Here is a 24,196-nt window from a genome sequence, read left to right as displayed (position 1 = left end):
CTCAGGGGGTTAAGTAAAAAATGGGCTATCCCATTTGAAATTCATACACCCCATATGGAAGACAGTGTATGCCCGTAATCTCCCACACAGGAAGTGTGAATTTCAAACGGGGTTACCTGAATGGGTGACTTCATTTGAAATCTACACCCCCTGCAAGACCTGCGTGGAAGATTAAGGCCATGTCTTCCATAAGGGGTGTATGGATTTTAACTGGAATACCCTAATGCCATTGTGTTTAAGTTTAAACTATAACCAGTTATATAGAGGTTATCAGGCACTGGTTCCCGTAGTATTCCTCATTCAAACCAATTCAATGCACAGCCTCAGAGTTACTTGTATGACTTTGGCGGGGCATGTTGAAACAGCCATGGTTGCACATGCAAGTACTTCTTTTGAAAATCCTAAACAAGGTATAGCAGTCGCTGATATGATATGCAGCTTATATACACTTGTAGAACACGGATAACCTCTATTACTACAATTTTGTACTACATGTGAATATTCATTAGTTTAGTCATGTTGTCTCTTTTAAAGAGAAACTTGTATGCATTTTTTATTTGTTGAAAGACTATGAATGGCGGGCAGGAAATAAAATGCTTTATAAAAGATATATCAGATTTGTGTTAGTTTTTACAAAGTGTTGATTCTGAGGTTATCAAATAGAATGTGACAATTTTTTTTGTCCAATTGATTATTTAACTTGTGTACATGTAGGTGCTGCGCCCAGCTTTGTGTAGGCCATTCTATATCAATACAGTTCCAACTGATGCTTGTGCATATCAGTCATGCAATATACAAAGCACAGTTTGCATAGGTATAGGAGACCCGCCTATTGTGAGCTGATCAGATTTTATTGTAGTGGTCTTTCCCAATTAGTGGACATATATTTTGTCTGCATTTCTCCAATGATAACATGATAAGAAAACAGTTAAGATGTGTGTTATAGGGAACAGTATTATGGTAAGAAAGAAGTTATGTTCCAATTTTGATAAGCTCAATCTCAAATTACTGCAGGCAAAATTAGTCCTGTCCAGCTTTGAGAAACCATGTCATGATGGCACTATATATTTCAGTTTACAAAATGTTACACATTAAAAAAAAAAAAAGTCTTTATGTTACTGTATATAATTTGTAAAGTACCGGTAAATCAACTGTTAAACAACACTTCAGCTGCATGGTTGCCAGAAGCACTAGCCCAAATTGGAGGTCAGAAGTCACCCAATTTTTTTTTCAACCATTGTATCTATATGGGACAGGAAATGGCTAAAAATTAGGGTAGCCATAATCAAAAAGTCACCCAATTTTCTAACCTTTGGTTTTTATATGTGACAAAAGGTGGTCAGAAATGTAGTAAAAAAATTTTAAACCTCCCAATAAGGCTACAAGCGTGCATGGTTGGTAACTGTGTTTGGCTAATATTTATGCATGTAATCAAATTTCCTGAATGCCAATTATAGTGGTTTCCAGAAATATGATTTGTGAGGTAAAGGGTCAGTCTATACAGGAAGCAGAGCCACATTGTGATAGGTCCATGACCAGTATTGTGCATGTATACAATCATACTCTGTCACTGGACTTAATGGAGATTCAGTTACACCAAAGATCTGTCATGGCCAGTACCACATCTACAGCATATGCCAATTCAATGCTGAAGGCATGCTTCTTTCTGTATGTTTACATGTTACAGTTGTTATCAAATGCCCCAACACTTGCACTGTCTAATGCTGGTTGCTGGGTCCGGTAAACATTGTTCCACATGCATGTACTAGCAGTCCAAAGTGTGCTACCCAAGTGCACATTGATCTAGATTTAATAAGAACCACCTTGATGCAGTTTAAGTGTCCCATATAGACTGCCCACTTATTACCTCACCTGTGTTGTACATTAGTCTACAACAAGCATTTTTCCATGCTGATTAACAGTCAAAAAGGCTGTCATTTTTTCAAAAAGACAACCTTAAATTCTACAGTACATCATCAAAACTGGTGTCAGGTGTTTCAGCTGCTCCTTTCTCCAAGTAGGGCAACTAATACATGTTTGTAATGTCCACTGGTATCACCCTTGACAGCATCTACAAGTGATGTCCCATAGGCTTTCTCGTATTCTTCCTTGATTTTTACAGTGTCCACCTGAAGAAAAATAAAATAAAAACAATACACATTAAAAGCACCAATTGAAAATAGTTGTTCAAAAACTTGTTTGAAAATATTTGGGATTTTCTCAAAATGGGCCCCTTTACCAAATACTGGTGGCCTGATGACATACCTTTCCACACAATATTGTAAAAGTGGATATTTTCAGGGGACAGTAATTTCCGTGCTCAACAATGCTACCGGGAATATATGTTCTGTAAGATATCTCAAAATCACAAATATAAAAACAAGCAAAAGTAGTTATAATAGGTAAAGGGTACAAAATTAAACACACAAATCCACTTTTACAGTATGTACTTAGTTACTTTTTAAAGATACAAAGGGGGAAATTTGGAATACATTTAAATGAAGTCTACAGTCTACACTGTACAGTTTGAACACACCTTTAAAGATATATGTAGAGTTAAATATGGTAACTTACTTCACAGCGAGATACAATGCATCGTATTAGCATGTCATTATTTGTTCCAAGGCCTTTGATTGCATGGTTTATTCTCTCGGCGAAGAAGGCTGCTCGATTACGAACACATTTCACTGTGGACAAAAAAAAATGTCAGAAAATTGTCTTGTGTCCTTGATGTATACAGAGCATAAATAACATATTCACATTAGGCGAGTCTTAAAGGGTGGGGGGTAACCCTATTGGTTTAGGATAATGTTCCAGGATTGTACATAAGTAAACTGCACTACAATACCATGAGAATAACCACTGTGCATGCATGTACACACGTACAGAAGCCCAGTGGTTTCCGGTCGCTGATCGTGTGCTTGACAAGTTAGGGATCTAAGGTTAGAATCCTGGGGATATCAAGTGACTTCTTTCCATATTCTCTCCTTTTTTGTTTCTTCTTTAACTTCCAATAGCAGAGTGTTGGGGTTAACCAACATGTTTTTTTCCTAGATTAAGGGCTATGGTAATCTTTTTTACTTCTGTTAGCAAAAAACCATGGGCAATGTTATTCAAACATTGGGATGGAACGTAGGCACTATAACAACTGCGTTACAACTTGCCATACCCTAATTAACAGCTTGCCAACAGTGAAGTGCAAACTTTTATCCCTGATTCTTACCTATAGCAAGATAACCATCCTTGAGGTCTCCAGACGTCTCACTTTCTATTGCACCATCTATGCCAAGCTTGGAAATCTGAAATATTAAAACAGAATGTAATATGATCTTGATCTGCTCAGGCAACTGTCAGCAATTACAAACCAGGATTGGACTTTTTTACACAGGCCTGCATGCTATTGGCATGCACTTTTGCTATTGGTCCGGACTCTCCCGACTGGCATATGTGGCATTTTGATACTCATAATTATGTCATGATATTGATAATTTAAATCTGTTATAGGTGGAATATACATATATTTCGGGCCACAAAATGTAGAGGGACCATCAAATTATTTTTTTAAATTGCTCATAACTTAAACCAGAAGTCTAATGGGCTTTGGGCCATACTTAAGCATTTTTGAAGTGTGAATGAATCAAGAGCTGTAGGCATTCTTGTATTGTTTGTGATATTTGTACAATGAGTGAAATAAAATACGTTTTTAACAAATATTATGTGTGAATCTGTCTGATTTCTTTACTCTTTCTGATGTTTTAATAAATTTATAATTAAAAGATACAACAAAATATTGTTAATTCCACCGTAAATGATCGTTTTAAAATGGTATTCATTTACTTGCCCCTCTCCCCCTGAGAAAAATATCCTTCCGAAACGCCACCACTTTTCTGATTTTCGTGACACTATATACACGTAGTAAACACCTAAAGCATGATACGATTCAATCGGATGATTTTAACGTCACGATAACATGCATATTCATGATTGATGAATGATATATTATTCATAAGTATTGTTTATTTCGGCATTTTAAAGAGATCAAGCAATAATTATGCATTCAGAACCGGCAAGACTGATTTACACCGAAGTATTCTGATTGGTCCGCAATGTGAATATGAATATTTATCTCGAAATGTCAATATGAATATTTAGTAGATATCATGCATACTTAATGAAGTTCGGCCGTCTTTCATCTAGATCAAGTCAAGTATATAGTGATTTATGAAAGGTTCGATCGGGAAAAGTGGTGGCGCTATATTAATAATTAATCAAACCAGCAGGGACACGATACGATGAATCAATATTTATTGAATATTGTTTTATGATATTTTCTGATTTTAACAAACAGAAAGAGACAAAAATAAGATAAATGCACACATAATGTTTTAAAGATGTATTTTATTTGACAAAACATTTTACAAACAATACAAGAATGCCTACAGCTCTTGAATGAATAATGAACAAAAATCAAAATTGTCACAAATTTAACGAACATACTCATCAACATAGTGAACATTCAACATTATTACTAATATAATTCTTACCTTGTTGTACTCCTCAAACGTGGCTTGGAGTTGTGTGTAACTTCTGATGGCTAATATTCTCTGTATTTCAGCTTCATTTGTTCCCCAGTATCTCTCACCAGCCTAGTGGAAGAAATGTACAAATCAATTCTTGTTTAAGATTTTGGCCCTATTATATGGTCCATGACCATAATGTCACACATGCAGCCCTTACATCATTATCATGTGTCAGGCTCAGGGCCAGATTTACTTTTGTGACATGATGGTGTCCTATATTACAGGATATATAAGGAGTTAAGGGTCAGATTCCTCAAGGTGCAAATAAAAGCCGTATAATTTGTTATCACTGCTTGCTAACTAATATAGGCTGATCATGAATTATGCAAGATCACTTCATGCTTGGATGTATTAAGCAAAATATATACACTCTAAACTCTGCATCTCATCAATAATATTAACTTGTATAGTTTAAGAAAACACCTATTTTGCCTGAAGGCATGATCTAAGTGACATCCTCAAAAAAATATGAGGTATGTCCACATTGAGATAAAATTAAGAATTACCTGCCTCAAAACTGGTTTGAAATGATAAATCTTAACTGGAAATGTCTGAATTGCATGTAGACATCAACACCTACAGTCATGTGTTCAGGCTCCTTTTTAATTGCGAATTTATTTCACAAAACAGACTTTACAGGACAAGTCTAGTTTGTATCTCAATCAAGACACAGCAATGTACATTTGAACAGACTAGTACATTTAAGGGATCTAAAATGAGCATTTATTGCGTTTTGATAGTATTTTTTGTGGCACATGGGAGCACCTCAGACCTATCGAATTGTATTCTGAATACGAAGCATGTCTTTCTGATATCAAATAATTTTCATTTTTTGAAAATCAAAATATAATACAAATTTTATGACAAATTATAAAAATTTGATATTTTTTCAATTTTTGATATATAACAGTCCTCGGTAAATTATATAAATCTAATGATATATTCTTAAAGTGTATGTAGCAGGAGGAAAAGCCGACGGTCAATTGAAAATTTCCCCAAAAGACCTAATTTTTTTTTTTTTTTTTGAGGTTTTTGGAAAAAAAATCCATATCTTCAATACGAAAGGTCAAAATTTTCAATTGATCGTCGGCTTTTCAACCCACCTACATACACTTTAAGTATAAATCATCAGATTTATAAAGTTGACTTCAAGTACTGTTAAATATCAAAAATATCAATTTTCAATGATTTGCCATAAAATGTGTATTAAATTGCGAATTTCAAAAATTCAAAATTATTTGATATCAGAATGACATTCTTCGTATTCAGAATGCAATTCGATATGTCTGATGTGCTCTAATGTCCCAAAATAAATACTGTCCAAACGTTCATACCCCAGCCCTTAACCTGTCACTATCAATTTATTCTTGCAACAAGTAAACAGGTTTTGGTATAAATGTGTCATGTATAAACTTAATTCCACAGAATTATTTTGATAAAAAGTACCATGTAGTGAAAGTAAGTATGGTATGTTTACAGCATATAAAATGTTAAGCTTCACATTATAAGAATAACAATTATAAAGTTAATAAGAAGAATTTGCGTGATGTACGTACATTATAGAGCTGTGCGGCATCCTTCTTGGCCTTGTCTTGATCTACTTCAAAATTTTCTTCACGTCCAGCCTAAATTGGAAGGGGAAGTAAAACATTAATACTGAGATTGCTTTTCCAATTAACCTTTTCAGCAGCTTGAAAATACACATTTAAATCGGCAGATATTGATTGGTTGAATATATGTTATGATGGTCGCACATGATTTATGTTTTTCATAAAAGTCTGTATCTCAATCAAGACACAGTAAAGTACTATTGATTTGTTGTAGATTAAACAGACATTGTTATATGTGTATACTTAAAACTGTGTTACACATTTTTCTAGAATACAAACCGTGGTGGAGCAATTTATCTCAAAACTAAAAAAATAAGAATGTTTCAGTGATGGCCATCAAATATGTGAGGTAGAACAAAGCGGTACAATTACCAAATTTGGTGCAACTTGCTAGACTTGAGTCCAGTCCTCGTTTCGGAGTTTATGGTTAGGGTTTAGGTAGGGCAGTCTTGTAATAAAAAGACTAGTAGAGTTGTACCTTATTTGGCAATCGCTCCCAAAAACCATGCGTTACAATTGGACCATCCCCTTTTAAGGTACTATTAACCCTAACACTGACCCATGCTTTTTGGTATCGGAAGTCAGAGAAGATCCGAATTTTTCAAGAAGAAGAAGAATTTTGACTTGGCACCCCTGGATTCAACCTTTGACCCCTCGCATGCCAAGCGAACGATCGCGGACCGGTAGCTGCTCGGGTTATTGCTGCCCGCCAGTAATTCCGTGAGCATATCACACTTCGGGTGGTTGCGTCATCGCAGGCCCTGGGATGCATGCATGTTATGAATTTTTCATCGTGGTATTTTGTGGTTTTTACTGGTGTTAGGGGTAGAGGACACTCTAATCTGGAAAAATACATCTTTTTTAATATTACTATGATAAAAATATGTATACTTCTTACCGCACACATGGCTAATAAAAAGACGTTTAAAATCCCCACTGGTGTCTCCTTCTATGTCCTTCTCTAAACTGCGCTTAAATTCTGGAATGAGAAGAGACTTCACATTAATCTCATGTGCAATATACTGCCTTTATTACAGTGTCCCTGATTGGTTAATTATATGAGATAATAATCAGAGTAACCAATCAAAGTAGAGCTTTTATTATATCGCTAGCAATTTTAAGCTTGATTACCAATTCAGCCCTACAGGCTATTCTTACCATATCTCTGATTGGCACCAGAGGTTGGTTATATGGCTGGTAGTCCCCATGTGGTGTTCACACTTGAGAAACAAATTTAATAGCCAAAGCAAATAGAATATGAAAACATTACAAATTGAACAAAAATTGGCTCAGTTAGTGTAAAAAATTATTTACTTTTATAATAATTAAGGAAATATTAATAATACCATATAACTGTGCAGCATATACATTTACCTGTTTTGTAAGCCTCTTTAATAGCTGCGATTTGCTGTAACAGAAATGGAAAAAAAGAAATATTATTCAACATCATATCACCAAAATACAGTTGCTCCGTGTGGAAACACACTTGGGTCCTGATGGGACAAGGCTCAAGCAAAATGCTCAAGCCAAGCTAAAAAGAAAATAAAGAAACTGAATTGAAGATAAGAATTAACAAGCAGTAGCATAGCCAGGATTTTAGTGTGAGGGGGCAAAGCCAAATTTTCATCCATTTGTTAATTTGTTGGCCCCTTTTTAGTAATTTTAAGGACACTTTAATCTTTGCCATCCTCATTTTATCCCTGAAAATGGGGGGGGCAGTTTCCCATGGCTATGCCCCAGAGAACAAGGAAAATGGGCCCTCCCAGCGAATCATATGTGAACAATTATCTTAATGTCGTCATCAGTCTTCAGGTCATGAGAGACAATTCTAAATTAAATTGGACCTACCGCAGAGATTGACTTGTTTTGTTATTACATGTATTGAACAAATATTATCATAATGAAATTATGTGTGACTACAATATTTGAATGCCTGAACAATTCTTGTCAAGATCTTTGCCTTATATTAAAAAGCAAAACAGAATATGGCAAGAAGACTGCAAAAACATGCAGGCTTTTATGTATGATTGTCTAAGTAAAAGCACAATATTTTCTCAGCACATGATTTTTTATTGATATGAAAAGAATCCTCATTTTTGTGGCGTGTAATTTTCACAAAATTAATACATTTTTATAAAGCCCTAGATAGATAAGGCCAAAAAAAAAAAAAAGGTTTGTCTCAAAGCTCACGAGAAATTTAAAACAAATGCGAAATGCGATTTTTTTAATTTTTTTTTATTCCCGACTTTTTTCAAGGTATTTTGAGAAAAAAGTCTGATTTTCACCGATTTTTTCTGGAAAAACTATAAAATTTTTTTTTTTTGAAATAAAAAAAATTTCCGCATTTGTTTTTTGTCAAATCGTGGGATTTTACAAACACGCGCGCAAGCTTTGAGACAAACCTTTCTTTTTTTTGGCCTAAGGAAAAGAAATATTTGTGAGTATGAACATCGTGTGAATCCATGTCACTAGCAAAATTATGTTTCACCATCTGATATAGGATTTGCATATGGGATGAATGAAATGTTGGTGAACCATGTCACATGGCAAAGTAATCATGTACACTATTTTGCCTCAATGAGTGATACACAAACATATCAGAGTTGGTACTATTTGGTACTAATCTCTTTGATGTCTTTGATTTTCAATTAACTGTACATTGGTGTAACAAGATGTGTTTTAATCAAGGAAAAAAGTACAGTGGCACAATCACAGCCCGGGAATCACAGCTATGATTGAAGTGTTTGGAGGTGTGAAACATTTTACTTTTGTAAAACAGAATATGCCTGATACACATCGTCATCATCCCTATCCTATATCTTCGTGTTAAAAATTGCTGTGATAGTACAGCGAATCCTCTCGTTTTTTAACAGCTACGCATCGCGATTTTGTTCATGATAGGCCGAGCGACTCAGGCTAAGCATACCATGACTATCATATGAGATACCACAGCGTTTCTATATTCTACACATTATTACGATTTGTGCATGCTCTAGTACCCCATATGATGTTTCTATTACAAGAAAAAATTTGTTTTCAGGTAAAACCAGGGTTTTGTTTCCAGTACACTCACCGAAAAGCAGTACATTAATTAGCGGGGCCTTGCAGCTTGCTGTGGATATCTTTTACTGCATTTTTAATGTAAAAAATTTGAAATCCAATGTAAAAATTGAGATATATTTAATTTTGAGAATGATAATTATACTTTATAGGTATAAAGGAACGCGTTTAGCCCATTTAGTTAAGTTCCAGGTGCACGTCCTATAACACAATGCATATGTAAACTTTCTTTATCTGTGTCCATAATAGAATATTGATTTCGACGGAGTATTGAGCTGTATGGAAAAAAATATTTATAATACAGGGTGTTGACACTGTGTGATATTAATATAGTCATATTTGTCACATTGCAAATTTGATTCACAGCTCTCTACTGTAGACTCAGATGTGCTTGATATATAGTACAGTTGTAGAGAATAAAATAATGAATTATAAAAAGCTTTGTAATTTACTGAAGCATATTACTACACCTTGCCAGCATTTCCTTTTCATTTCGTGTGTGTGATGAACATATTTATATTAAAACATGTTAACAATTTAAATCACAGAATCATAATGTAATTTTCAATGTGAAATCAACCATTACTGCAAATATACAGTCAGTATAATGGCGTATGAAGTTGCAATGATAACTGCATACAGGGTGTCCCAGAAAAAATTACCGAGTAAATAAAATTGAACGTAAGTCGAGAACTAGACATCAGAATCCAAACATTTAAAATGTAACGCATAGCCTATTTTATTGTGCATCACATATGAAAATTTTATTTGATTCGGTTGATTGGTTGCGAAGAAATTACCGATTACATAATTCGCGCATTAATGCAGTTCATTCCAAGTTTGATCAAAAGCGCTTTTTTCATACTCGCTCATCGCTTCCTAAAGTTTGTGTGTCTCATTAAATTTAGTCCACATCTATCTATTTTATAATCCGATTGTGTTATGTTATTCATGCTTTCACTGAAGATGAACATCGGTTTGTCCGAAAAAACTTTCATTTCTGCAATTGTAAGCTTTCCATCTTTAATTCTTTAGGTTGTGCAAATATGTTATATTTTAACTTTCCGAAGAACATTTGAGCCAAGAATGACAATGATCAAGCGCTTACAGCTTTACGTGTGATTATTGATAGCATGCAACATAAATGTTGAAGTTTTAAAAGATTCTGGATTTAAACGTTGCATTACTATTACAATTTATTACAATTTCTTGGAAATATTCCAAAAACGTTAATGTGGAATTCTTTATGCAATAGTTCTGCATGCAACATTTATATCAACATTAACGAAAAAAGATATTTACAAGTACCGCGCACGATAAGCATCATCTTACATGCAAGCTCTCATGATCAATATCGTGTAGGTTTTCAAATTTGAACAAACCCTAATAAATGTTTTGGAAGAAAGAGATTGTTTAAAAAGAACGAAAAGGAGTTCACAGAACAATATATGAAGCCCATTGACAGTTAACCATTAGTGCGCATTGTGTTGAATGAGCTTTCTTTCAAACTTGGAATGAAGTGAATTGACGCATGCGTTATGTAATCGCTCATTTCTTCGCAATCAGTCAATCGATTCCAGTAAAATTGGTGTATAAGATGCAGAATAAGATGGGCTACACGCTGATTTTTAGATTTTTGGCTTTTGGTGTTTATTTCTCGACTTACGTCTACATTCATTCGGCCGGTAATTTTTTCTGGGACACCCTGTATAGGTCATTTTATCATACATGATAATGGGTCTATTGACTTTTGTGCGTCATTACATCCCATAAGGTTGCCTTGAAATTATAATGCATAAATGTTCAATCTGGTTGCATTAGTGTATTTAAAAAAGGGTCAGGCTATACATATATGTAGCCTTTGCTGGTGAATTTTCATGACAGGTTTTGTGTTTTCAGTTCTCCAATGAGCTTGTTTCAGGGCTGGTCTTTATAGGAAGAGACTGCAGGAAATTTAAGCAGCGCGGAAGACGCTGGCATATAGTAACACATGAAGTGCATAAAATTACAAAAATAAGCGTATGTCTGTACAATTATTGAAATTTAAGGTCCGTATGCACAAAAGAGTTAGACTGGGTCTAAAGTTAGACCTGGTCTAAGTGGAATTTAATACCAGGAGAAAGGACATTTTCCTTAACATTTTCTTAAGTTCTTTTGTATTATTTTTGAACTTTGCATTTAAATCTTTAAAATTTGCTAGCTACTTTAGGGAGGAAATAAGAGTAAAGGTCCATTCCTGGTTGAACTAAATTCTGCTTAGACCAGGTCTAACTTTAGACCCGGTCTAACTCTTTTGTGCATACGGACCTAAATGTCTATATGTGATCAGCATTTAGCCATAATTATATCCATTCTCATAACCATACCTTGGAGAATGTCTTTTCATACATATGGTACTAAAAGTTATTCGCTGTCGTAGTGTGACATCAAAATTGATTGTTGCTGGCCAGGTCAACTGGTTCATGCTGTCTGTGTTTGGAACTATGATCAAAATGATCACAACACAAAGTCAATGGGTTGCTGATAGGTGTGCAAACCAACAGGGGCGTAGCAAGAGCATCAGGGGCCCATGGACAAGGAGCAGTACGGGCCATTTTAACCAGGACGGGATTTAGCCTACCTTATTGGAGCCCTGGGCCAGGCCAAAAATTGGAGGCCCCGAACTCACGTGCCGAGGAAGGTATGTGCACTCAAGTCAGTGGCCAAGATTTGGTTTAACTAAGGGGGACTAACATAATTTGTTCAATTCAATTACAGACTATTTTTGGCCCCAGATCAATATAAAGTCTGGTATTTGAATGCGTGCGAATCGTGGAAAATTTTACAATTTTGCCCTATTTTGACCAAAAAACATGCTGTTATTGGGGTTAAAAGAAAGAAACCCTACAGCTTCGGGGGGCTTCGCCCCCTCGACCCCGGGCCCCTGGTCCCCAGACCGTTTGGGCTTCGCGCCGGAATCGCTACTGTCACTGTACTTCACTTCTAATATTTTCTGTTTTTTTAAAGCATCATTTACATCCCTGAAAGATGCATAGGGCAATTTCAGGGCCCCCAAAATTGCCCTGGACCCGGGCCCATCTGGCCCAATGGTATAAAAATCCGGTCCTGCTCTCCATTATCAGCCCTTATTTAATTTTCGCTTTTGTGCTCGGGCCCATGGACTTCGTCCACCCTGTCCCCCCGCTTGCTACGCGCCTGCAAACCAAGCATGAATCAGTAACTAAGGTATGACATATTCACCACAATGTCAAGTTTTATTCAGATATTGATCTCTTATTGGCCAATTAAAAAAAAAATTGTTTTGCATCCGCCACCATTCTCACTTTCTGGGATAGGTCCATATTTTATTTCTTTATTTTTCAATATTAATATTAAATTTTAAGTTTTTATTACTTTAAAAAGTAAAATATAAATGCAAGTTTATTAGTCAGCATGAATCACTTGCAAGTGTTTTTGTGGAACTTGAAGGGGTCTAACCCGTCACATAATTGCAAAGAAAAAAAGGGCCTCCTAATTTTCGTGGCAGATGCTGAAAACTGCTATCAATGTCAAGTGTACCCGAAAACTGCCGTTTTGTGCGTACTTGGCAAAAACAAGTGGCCATACTGTAATAACAGGTTATTTTCACAAGGGTTAATTTTTCACGGTTCAACTGTTCTTAACAGTTTTGTTTTTTCTTTTAATAAAGGTTTGAAATAACTATAGGCTACATATTGGTTACTTTATGGTTGAAAAATATTTTTGGGAGTTATTAAATTTGTGGCTGCCTGTTTAGCCATGAAAAGCATGAAAATCAAACCCCTGCGAATAAAAAGAATTAGTCTGTGTAGCTATAGTAACAACTATTTTGTATTGATTAGTCTACAACTAAACAAAATACAACCCTAGTGTTTGGTGCATGTTGTAATCTGAGTATTTTCGTCTCAGGTTGTAATCATATGCTTGAAGCTTATGATGTCATAAAATTTTTCTCTAAATATCTTCCATTTAAGGGGGTACTACACCCCTGTGGTAAATTTGTGACTATTTTTGTATTTTTCTCAAAAAATATTAACACACTGGTAACAAAAGTTAAGTATATTATTGGGGCAAGGAATCCAATTACTACACTGAAATTTCAGTGACTCAAGACAAGCGGTTCAGTATTATATGATAGGAAATGAGGTATATCCTAGCGGTACCTTATTTCTTATCATAAATAACTAACCGCTTGTCTTGGGTCACTGAAATTCCAGTGTAGTAATTGGATTCCTTGCCCCTATAATATACATAACTTTTGTTACCACTGTGTTATTAGTTTTTGAGAAAAATGCAAAAATAGACACAAATTTATCTAGGGGTGTAGTACCCCCTTAATAATATTCTAACCAACAAGAATGTTCCGCTTTATAACGATAATAAAATATAAACATTTCTCTTGTTTTTCTAAAAACACTACAAGTTTGGCTAATTCCAAATAGGTATAAGTTGGAACATTACAAACTCAGGTAAAAAAACCAAAACAAAACAAACAAGCAATTAAACGTTCTTGAAAAAATTGTACATAATAATAATTGCTTAAGATGGTCAATAAATTCTGTCTATAGGCCTATATTAAACAGCACAATTTATATTAGAATGCATGCATAGCATTGACAATGGCATTATTTAGTCAACAAGGTTGATACTGTTTTGCCACTCAATCATGCATGCCCTATTTGCAAATAGTATCATGCTGTCTGAGTCATCATTTTGTGCTGTCATAGTAAGATATTTCTCAAAATTCTAAATTCTAAATGCTGTCAGTGATCCCGTAGGAAACATTAAAATATGAAAATTGTAGGACTGGCTTAAGGAATTGGATAGCAATGTTTGCACAGTATTTTTTTTTTGTGGGACCTGAGAGCACATCAGACATCAGAATTGCATTCTGAATACAAGGAATGTCCTTGTGATAGCAAATAATTTTGATTTTTTTTTTAATTCGCAATATAGGCCTAATACAAATTTTATGGCAAATTATTTAAAAAAAAACCAATTTGATATGTAACCATCCTCGAAGTAAACGTTATCAATCTAATGATATGAACTTAAAGTGTATGTAGCTGGGATGAAAAGCTAACCATATCAATTGGAAATTTTGACCTTTCATATTGAAGATATACATTTTTTTCCCCCAAAAGACCTACATTTTTTGTGTTTTGGGAAAAAAAATCTATATCTTCAATACAAAAGGTCAAAATTTTAATATGATGGACAGCTTTTCATCCCAGCTACATTTTAAAAGGGCATTTCGTGATCCACGGCATCATCCCCCACTTTTCTCAAAAAAAAGTTGAGATTTATATACCACTGGAAACTCTGGCTACATAATGCTTATGTATATACAAAAAATTTCTAGCAGATTAATTCATTTAGCAAAAATATTGTGAAATTTGAACTTCGTTCTGGTATACCAGAACGAAATTACAGCACATTGTCTATGGAGCAGTGAAATATACATAATCGTCCATAACTTGCGAACACAAAATCGGAATCAACTGAAATTTTGGGAATAAACTTTTTTTGTGGATATCTACTGTAAAATATCATAAAAAGAGGATGCTAGGATCACAAAATACTCCTTTAAGAACATATCATTGGATTTATACAATTTGAGGACTGTTTCCTTTTTCTGCTATATGAGGAGGTGTAGCAAATGGATACCATAAAATATAAAGAAATAGATAGTACAAGATATCACCGGTATTCTTACTTACTTCATTGGTCCGTGTACAGAGAATTTCAACCAGTGCTTTCTCATCAGTCCCAAGACCCTGAAAATGTAAATATGACAAAAGTCAAGCCCTAATTATCGTCCTTCAAGCTAGATGTTTATCACATATATTTGATTACCCAGCAAATACAAATCGTTTGATGAAAGAATAGAGTAGAAGAGGGTGCCAAAACATTTTCCAATGTTGGGTTGTATAATGAGCGCGGGATAATGGATATAAAATGTTTGAATAACATTTCTTTTTTAATTTAAGAGCCTACTAACAGCCCTCGAATTAACCCACGGCACCCATGACATTTTGCCGGGGGTGCCCATCCCCACTGCTGTAATGCCCTCAAAATATGTCCTTTACCCAAGGCAGTCACTTGCCGTGCCCTCTAATGAAGTTGCCGTCGGTGCCCCAGCCCTGCCCCTTCATTATAAAATCATCAATCTATGTTTGTGTGTGTTTTCTTCACTTTTGAGAAATTGCTTTAATGGTGCCCTTCTCAAATTTTCAACAGTTGCCATGATGCCCTCTTGAAATATTACAAACTGCCATGCTGCCTTGCCTTTTCATTGAAAAGCCAAGGCAATTATCAACTTGCCCTAAAAAGGTTGCCGTGCCCCTTCAGATCCTTAATTCGAGGGCTGCCTACTAAACATTGTAATATACTGTATACATAGGCCTAAGTGCTGAAAAAATGTTTTTGGTAAAATGTTTGAAAAAAGAAATACATTCTACAAAAACATTTTGACAACATTTTAAAATCGTTTTTGCTGTTTTATCATGCAAAATGTAATGTATTCATGACCTCTATGTATATAACCCGACAATTCAATGTTAAATAAACATTCTGACCAAAATGAAAAATTAACAAAAACGTTTTAAAAACTATTTTTTCTGGGTTACAAGGCTTTAATTAATTTACTGAAAAATGGTTTTCTGTTAACAAACGTCATGAACGAAACCAATATTAAATAGAGCCTTTCTCCCAGGAACTGGCATGTTTTCACAATTTCTAAAGCAACGTAAAATTTCATAATGTCAGTTCTATTCAATTTCATAGCTTGAAAAGAGTCAGAAACAGGGTCTTGTGATCTACTATATTTAAAACCACAACAACCATTCTTGTTACGATTATTATGATTACCAACATAAATCTTTAAGAATTGTCAAAAAAGTTGCACTTGTTTTAATTAAAAATAAAACAAAAAATTAACTTAAAGTTATGCTTCATTTGAAAACATTTTAGAAAAACAAGAATTTTAAGGGATCTAAAATGAGCGTTTATTACGTTTCGACAGTATTTTTTGTGGGACATGAGAGCACCTCAGACCTATCGAATTGCATTCTGAATACGAAGCATGTCTTTCTGATATCAAATAATTTTCATTTTTTGAAAATCACAATATAATACAAATTTTATGACAAATTATAAAAATTTGATATTTTTCAAATTTTGATATATAACAGTCCTGGAAGTAAATTATATAAATCTAATAACATATTCTTAAAGTGTATGTAGCAGGAGGAAAAAGCCGACGGTCAATTGAAAATTTTGACCTTTCATATTGAAGATATGGATTTTTTCCCAAAAGACCTATTTTTTTTGGTGTTTGGGGAAAAAATCCATATCTTCAATACTGAAAGGTCAAAATTTTCAATTGATCGTCGGCTTTTCATCCCACCTACATACACTTTAAGTATAAATCAGATTTATAAAGTTTACTTCAAGTACTGTTGAATATCAAAAATATCAATTTTAATGATTTGCCATAAAATGTGTATTAAATTGCGAATTTCAAAAATCAAAATTATTTGATATCAGAATGACATTCTTCGTATTCAGAATGCAATTCGATATGTCTGATGTGCTCTAATGTCCCACAATAAATACTGTCCAAACGCTCATACCCCAGCCCTTAATATATTTTGTAAAATGTAATAAATAATTTTAACGATCTAGGGTAAAAAGACAAAGGTCCTCCCTAGCAGCCTATCTTCAATAGTAATTATATACCTTCATTGCTTTCCGCAAACATGTTGCATCATATACATCAGGACTATCCATCAGACCTACAATGACATCCTTGAAGTTACCGCTCAACTCACTTTTGAAATCATCTGCTAATTCCTGCAAAAGAAAGTATATTATGTATTAAAGTGTAAAGCATATGGCAGGTACATAGTCTTCTATAGGATGTCTTGTAATACATGTAATAGGAACTGCTATTTTATAGTTTTTACTGCATTTGTGTCCCCACCAAATGAGAAACTATAAATTGAGCTCTGATGTATGTAACATTACGTTTATTTTATTTGTTAATTTTTTGAAGGTTGGTCTTAACCCTGCAATTATGGAAACTGCTAGGCAACATAAATGCTAAATTGCCGGTCTAAAGTATATAAAACTATAAAAGTATATAATATTTAGAATGGCAAAAAATTGATGAATAAATCTGTAACATACACTTGTTGCCAAATATGCCAAGGTTTGCAGAAAATACCCCCCCCCCTAAAAAAACCAACATTTATTGACTCAAATGTTTTGGCCAACATAAGAAAATTTATCAATATTTATTTTCTTATTAATTTAAAAAACTAGATACAAATCTCCATTTTTTATTATTATTATTTTTATTTTGACCAATTTTACACATAATGGTTGAAATTTGGGTGAAAATCATGCTTTTTAATAATCTGTTACAAAATTGAACGTTTTTCAATCAAAGTTGGTCAAAAAGTCAGAAAATGTTTCCTCAATATTTATCTATCTATCTAGTTTTTGAAAATTAATAACATAAAACGGTAGACCACTGAAGAATTTTAAGCCTCTTGGGGATATTCAGGGGTTTTGACTTTTGTTTTCCCAAAATTTTGCAGATATTACTTTTTGGCTGCAAGCCAGTTCAAGCCCCATGGTCCACCATTGTGGTTTGAGAACTGCCCTTTTGACTGGGACATGTTTTAATTGACTTACTTGGGAGGATTAACCCCTGGACATGGACACTTGGGCCATCTAACAGCATTTCTGATTGGTTGATAACTTGAAATGCTCATTTCAATTGCCAATTATGACTAGGCTTTAAACTATTTATGGTCAAACTTACATTGGCAGATGATCTTATTAATACCCTCCTTGATTGGTTCAAAATTGGACACAATATTCATTTTGGCCATTATGGATAGGTAGTTCTCATGGGAATGGATGAGGTACAATGACAGTTTAATACTCACTCTCCCATAGCAGGCCTTGTAGTATTGCCTGATTTCTTGGCGTTGTTCATTGGTTCGTGTTGCAACTAGATCAATAATAGCACGCTCATCTGAACCTGTAATAAATGATGGATCTTTTAAGTAATCACTGTTTGGTGTTGCCATCTTACACTTAAAGCAGAACTAATTAAACCAAGTACTTCAATTGTGGGATTTTAATAAAGCATGTATCTCACATGCACAGGCAAGGCACGAATTCAGTCGTTCAAAAATTAAGCTTGCTTCACTCGCCAAAATTGGTGGACCAATATATTTTCATGTTGATCATGCATTCTGGGGGAAGCCTGAACATACAGAAGTGCCCCCCCCCCCTGTTGAATTGAAAAAATATGCAAATAAGGGTGTCAGATTACCTATTTTCCCCATATCTGAACAGGTTATCTATGGATACTAATCAATTACATCTCTCAATTATTATTATTATTTTATTTAGAAGGATTTGCCTGGATCTGATACGATATACAGTATGTTTGACCAGCATTTTGCTAAAGGGTGTAGGCTTATATATTCAATTTTTGTACCCTTTCAATTGGGATTTTTTTTCCTCTGAAAGGGTGTAACGCATTGCCCAGATGTTTTGTTTTTTTATTTTAACAATGTGGGGGAGGGAAGGGGGGATGTTTTGGCAATTTTCTTTTTGCTAGTAAATACAATTGTTACTACTGTCTTGTGCCCCACTAGATACAGCCATAATCACATGCTTCATTCTTCAAATAAAAAGGGTGTATTTTCATCGTCTATCATTACCAGATAAAAATATCCGTTTTTTAAAATATCAAATCATTGAATATATGAACACGTACGTTTTCATGATTTTGTATGGAATGTAAAGACTGCACAAAAAGTAACTCAGCTGTTATAAATACGCCTATAGATTCAGAACTAATAATTGTTTTCACAATATTTCAACATCGCGAGAAGGATGATTTATTTACGCGCATTTTGATACCCCATTCGTCAAATGTCGTTCAATATTAACAACACAGTAGTGCTTTTACAGAAAAATACCCGAATTTAAAAGTTGCAGTTTACAGCGATCAATGGTTATAACTGAGACTATTATACTATTATATTATCAGGTATAATAGTCTCAGGTTATAATGCCAGCACTGTAACACATAAAGCCCGCCATTATCTTCGCGCTTACTTCAAATCAATACAAATAACTGCAACTTTTAAATTGGGGTATTTTTTTTTTTTCAAAACACTGCTGTATTGTCAATATTGATATAAAATTGGATCGGTGGAGCCCATATTTATTGGTCGAGCTATGAGTTTTAAAATATTGGACGAGACGTAGGCGAGTCCAATATTTTACAACTCATAGCGAGACCAATAAATATTACGCGTCAAGCATCAATTTTATCATTATTATGTTTTGGATCCAATATTATCACAACTTGGATCCATCAAAACATAATAATGAACAAAATTGGACACATTGGGTATCAAAATGCGCGTAAATAAATCATCCTTCTTTCTTAGTAAGACTAATTGGAACTGTGTACAAAGTATTAATGATGTAAATATAGCCTTAGACACATGGAAATCAATGTTTAATGATGCCTGTAATATCCATGCACCTATCAGAGAGAAGCGCATAAAAGGTTCTCAACCTGAATGGATCACCAGTGAATTTCTATCTGTTTGTAAAGATCGCGATTTCTATTATGGTAAGGCTCATAAGACAAATGATTCGCATGATTGGCAAATGGCAAACATGTATCGTAATAAAGCAAATAACTTGCGTTACACTCTTAAAAAGAAATTTTATACTGATTCCATCACAAGTAATGTAGGTAACTCTAAAAAGCTCTGGTCTACAATTAAGAAATTATTGCCTTCAAAATCTTCTTCAACAATCAAAACAGTGAAGAGTGATAATGATGGTAGGTTGACATCTTCTCTTAAAGAAACTGCCAATGTATTCAATGATTATTTTACCTCAATAGGGACTGCACTTGCTAAAGATTTTGATGATGTAAATGTTGGTAGCATCAGTTTTAATACATGTACTAGTACTTTTAAGTTTAGTTATATTACCCCAGAGTTTGTATATAAGCATATTTGCGATATTCCAAACAATAAGTCACCTGGCATGGATGATTTTAGTGTCAAGTTGTTGAAGCTAGCTGCACCATACATTTGTCATTCTATAGCATATATTTGTAATCTTTCTTTAAATACATCTGTTTATCCAACAGACTGGAAGTTGGCTAAAGTCACCCCAATTTTTAAGGCAGGTGATAAATTGGATGTTGGAAATTACAGGCCTATTTCTGTCCTGCCTCTCATTTCCAAAATTATCGAAAGAGCTGTTCATAATCAATTATATTCTTATTTAACTTCTATGGGTATTCTGTCAGAGAACCAATCTGGTTTCCGTAGCAATCACTCAACAGCAACTACCCTGAATGATGTTCAAGATTTCATTTTAAAAACATGGATAATGGACAAGCCACTGGTGCAATATTTCTTGATCTCAAAAAGGCTTTTGATTGTGTTAACCATTCTCGTTTTAATTGAAAAACTTAGCAACTATGGTATTAAAGGTACAACACTTGAGTGGTTTGAATCTTATCTTGGTAATAGAGCTCAAGCTGTTAACATTAATGCCACATTATCTGATTTTAAGAACATTAATATTGGCATTCCTCAAGGCTCTATTTTAGGCCCGCTTTTTTATAATATTTGTTAATAGTCTTTCTAATAGTGTTGATTGTAAATGTACTATGTATGCCGATGACACCACATTACTATGTACTGCTAATGACTCTTCTACTCTTCAATCAAAGCTTCAATGTAATTTATCTAAAATTGTTGACTGGTTCAAGAATAATAATCTTACATTAAACATTCAGAAAACTAAGTTCATGGTGTTTGGCACTAGCAGGGTGTTAAAAACTTTACAGATGTTAGTTTATATTACAATAATGATACTATTGAGCGTGTAGATGTATTTAAGTATCTTGGTGTTACATTTGATCCTACCATGGCTTGGTCTGATCATATTAATGCAATGTCTTCCTGTATTTCTAAGCGATGTGGTGTAATTAAACGTGTCAAACCTTATATTCCAAAAGATACCCTCATCATGCTTGCTAATGCAATTGTTATGCCTAATTTTGATTATTGTAATACTGTTTGGTCTAACTGTTCTGTTGAGCTCTACAACTCCTTCAAATTCTTCACAATAGGCTTGCTCGTATTATTCTTTCTGCTGATATCAGAACACCAATTGATGACATGATGAGTACTCTTCACTGGAATAAATTAAATGATAGGTGGTTCAACTATATGGCAACACTCACCTTCAAATGCCTGAAAGGAATGGCTCCTGATTACCTTTCCTCTCAGTTCACTTTTATGCATGATATGCACTCTAAAGGAACCAGGAGTCAAACCAACTTTGCTCTTTTTGAACCACCATATAATATTAATGCAGGTAAAAGAACTTTTCATTCACGTGCTACTAAATTGTGGAATAGCCTTCCAAATGATAGTAGATGTAATTTTAAGTCAATGAGTATTGCTCAATTTAAGCAGTTGTTTTTGATAAAACCAGTGTAATATGCCTTTTATCTGAATTTACATGTTTTCCCAAATGTTCACAATTTCATGTGGCATTTATAATTATGTATTTTCTGATTTATTACTGTATATATATATGCTTCTTGTTCACATTGTAAATGCAGGGCCTCCTTGGAAATCAGTGTTTTGACATTGAAGGAGCTACCCTGGGTAAAGAAAGTTTAAATAAATAAATAAATAAATAAATAAATTATGTTGAAATATTGTGAAAACAATTATTAGTTCTGAATCTATAGGCGTATTTAAAACAGCTGAGTTACTTTTTGTCCAGACTTTACTTTGCATTTGAAGAGGTACGGGGAGTGTGTGAATGCGTAAATGTGTGTGATTTGTGTGTTGAAGTAAACCCCATGTTTGACATTATATCATGTGCCATTTTGGGGGTGGGGTGGGGAATGGGTTAATTGCTACAAACATGCTAGCTCTTATCTCTTACCTAACCCTTTCATAGCTTTTCTTAGGATAACCGCGTCATTTTCCTTGTCAAAGTCTGATGATCCAACAACTGTACCCTGCGGAAGACAAATAAAAATAAAATTATAATTTCAGTTATTCTGACATTTTACTATAATGCACTTTACAAGCAAACATGCCGGGGCAAAAGCTTAAAAGTATAGCGGAGAATGGTAGTAAAATAACGAAAAATTTTCATGTATGGTAAATACAATACATGTGGTCAACCTAAACTTAGGGTTGGTCTTAACCATGAAATTATGTACTTAAGGGCCTCATAACTGCCAGAGGATGATTTAAGCACTTCCCAGCAAGTCTTGCGGTTAGCACAGCTGTGTGAGTGAACATGACACCACTGCCCGTCCACTGCATACACACGTGCATGGTGAAATTTGAATTTTTGACAGATATATTTATAATAAAAACACCTTCAAGAGGTCGGTCGATTTCACATTTTATGTTATCTACAGAAGGTGTGAATTATCCTTCATGCATACATCACTTTAGATCTGAAATCGACCAACTAATAATGACACACGGGCAATTCTAAAACAACATCTTTTGCACAGAGTTCAATGGGATTTGAAAAGTAAAGTGGCAGTTGAAACTCTAGTGATAACACTTTTACAGTGCATGATGGGGCTTCCTTAAATCATCCTCTGCATAACTGCTAAATTGATGATTTAAAGTATATAAATGTATACATATTTAGAATGGCAAAAACTAAACAAATCCAACTGTGGTGTCATATTTATTTAAAAAAATTCCGCTTTGAAGAAAATCATAAAATAGGATGATTTGGTCAACTTTAAGAAATAATTATACACTAAGAGTGGTTTTTGGTGTATATTTCTCAAAGTTTGGCAAAATTTAAAAAAAAATTAAAAATGCCATCCTAGAGCTTTATATATCTAGTTTTGGGAGAAAAATAAATAAATTGTCTATACAAAATTTTGCACCTTTCACCAGATTTGATCGTCAACTTTTTGCCATTCTAAATATGTATACTTTTATATACTTTAGACCAACTTGGATATTATATAAATGATGTGTTTTTGTTGTTGTTAATATATTATATATATAAATGTGTAGCCATTTAATCGTTTCTGTGTGCTTGACGTAAATTCTTTCTTTTGAATTATGCAACTGAATACTAAAAGTTGAAATAAATAAGTACTTAAAAATGGGTGACTTAGCCATCCCCTTGGCCATTACATAATATCTATATTCTTATCATATCATTAATTTTATGGCCATTGGCCAACAAACTTTCTATATAAAATGGCTCATCATTTTATTTTTCCCCGAGGTATCGCAGGCATTTCAAAATAAATGACAGTTGCAAGTGATTCATATAACATGCAAAAAAGGTTATACCTTCGTCAAAACAATGAGTAACACCCAGTTTTTAACACCCCTGGGACTAAAAAAGGATTTTATACTTTCAGTTGCTGCACTGAGCGACGAGCTACTGACCAATTAGGTCGTTCGTATACTACTTATCCGGTGGAAGTCTGAGTCAGTTCATTGGACAAGATTAGGACTACTAAATAGAAGTATGAATGCAACTTCACTGATGTCAACAAATCCTCAGGTTTCTTGAAGGACAGACAAATACGTAAAAGATGTCTTATCCAGAAAATAATCTCTCTTTTCGCTAATGATGAGTGAATAAGGAAATGCATATTATGAAGAAACAGGAAATGAACGTCACTTGTGACTTGCTAAAGCAATTGACGAACTTTCAAACTTTCTATACCCTTCTGACGTAAGTGCAGACGATGTTAATTTTTCACTTTGCGAGATATATGACATTTCAACAATATTATTCGTTAAAACGAGACTTAACGAATAGGCCTATGGATTTATTTATTGGTTGGATCTTTCT

The 24,196-nt window shown here is 34.2% G+C and overlaps 1 protein-coding gene across 2 annotated transcripts in view; it reads right to left on the bottom strand.

Annotated features, from left to right (window-relative positions):
* Window positions 1-278: 278 nt before the first annotated feature.
* LOC140138833 (annexin A13-like) overlaps window positions 279-24,196 on the bottom strand; it is a 45,949-nt gene continuing 22,031 nt past the window's right edge. Inside the window, exons 2-9 of one of the 2 annotated variants that reach the window (XM_072160603.1) lie at window positions 22,292-22,367; window positions 18,226-18,320; window positions 17,009-17,122; window positions 14,989-15,045; window positions 7,565-7,598; window positions 7,089-7,169; window positions 6,137-6,205; window positions 4,568-4,646 (exon numbers count right to left, since the gene is read on the bottom strand). In XM_072160603.1, coding sequence (XP_072016704.1) covers window positions 6,195-6,205; window positions 7,089-7,169; window positions 7,565-7,598; window positions 14,989-15,045; window positions 17,009-17,122; window positions 18,226-18,320; window positions 22,292-22,367 — 468 coding nt within the window. In that variant the 3' untranslated portion in view covers window positions 4,568-4,646; window positions 6,137-6,194. Of the gene's footprint in view, window positions 2,130-2,574; window positions 2,688-3,223; window positions 3,300-4,544; window positions 4,647-6,136; window positions 6,206-7,088; window positions 7,170-7,564; window positions 7,599-14,988; window positions 15,046-17,008; window positions 17,123-18,225; window positions 18,321-22,291; window positions 22,368-24,196 lie in introns of those variants that run through there. The other variant, XM_072160602.1, reaches the window with a different exon arrangement.

Source organism: Amphiura filiformis, chromosome 18, assembly GCF_039555335.1.
Source record: "Amphiura filiformis chromosome 18, Afil_fr2py, whole genome shotgun sequence".
NCBI lineage: Eukaryota > Metazoa > Echinodermata > Ophiuroidea > Amphilepidida > Amphiuridae > Amphiura > Amphiura filiformis.
Note: the sequence above shows the minus strand (reverse complement) of the source record. Positions and strands in the feature narration are given on the sequence as shown.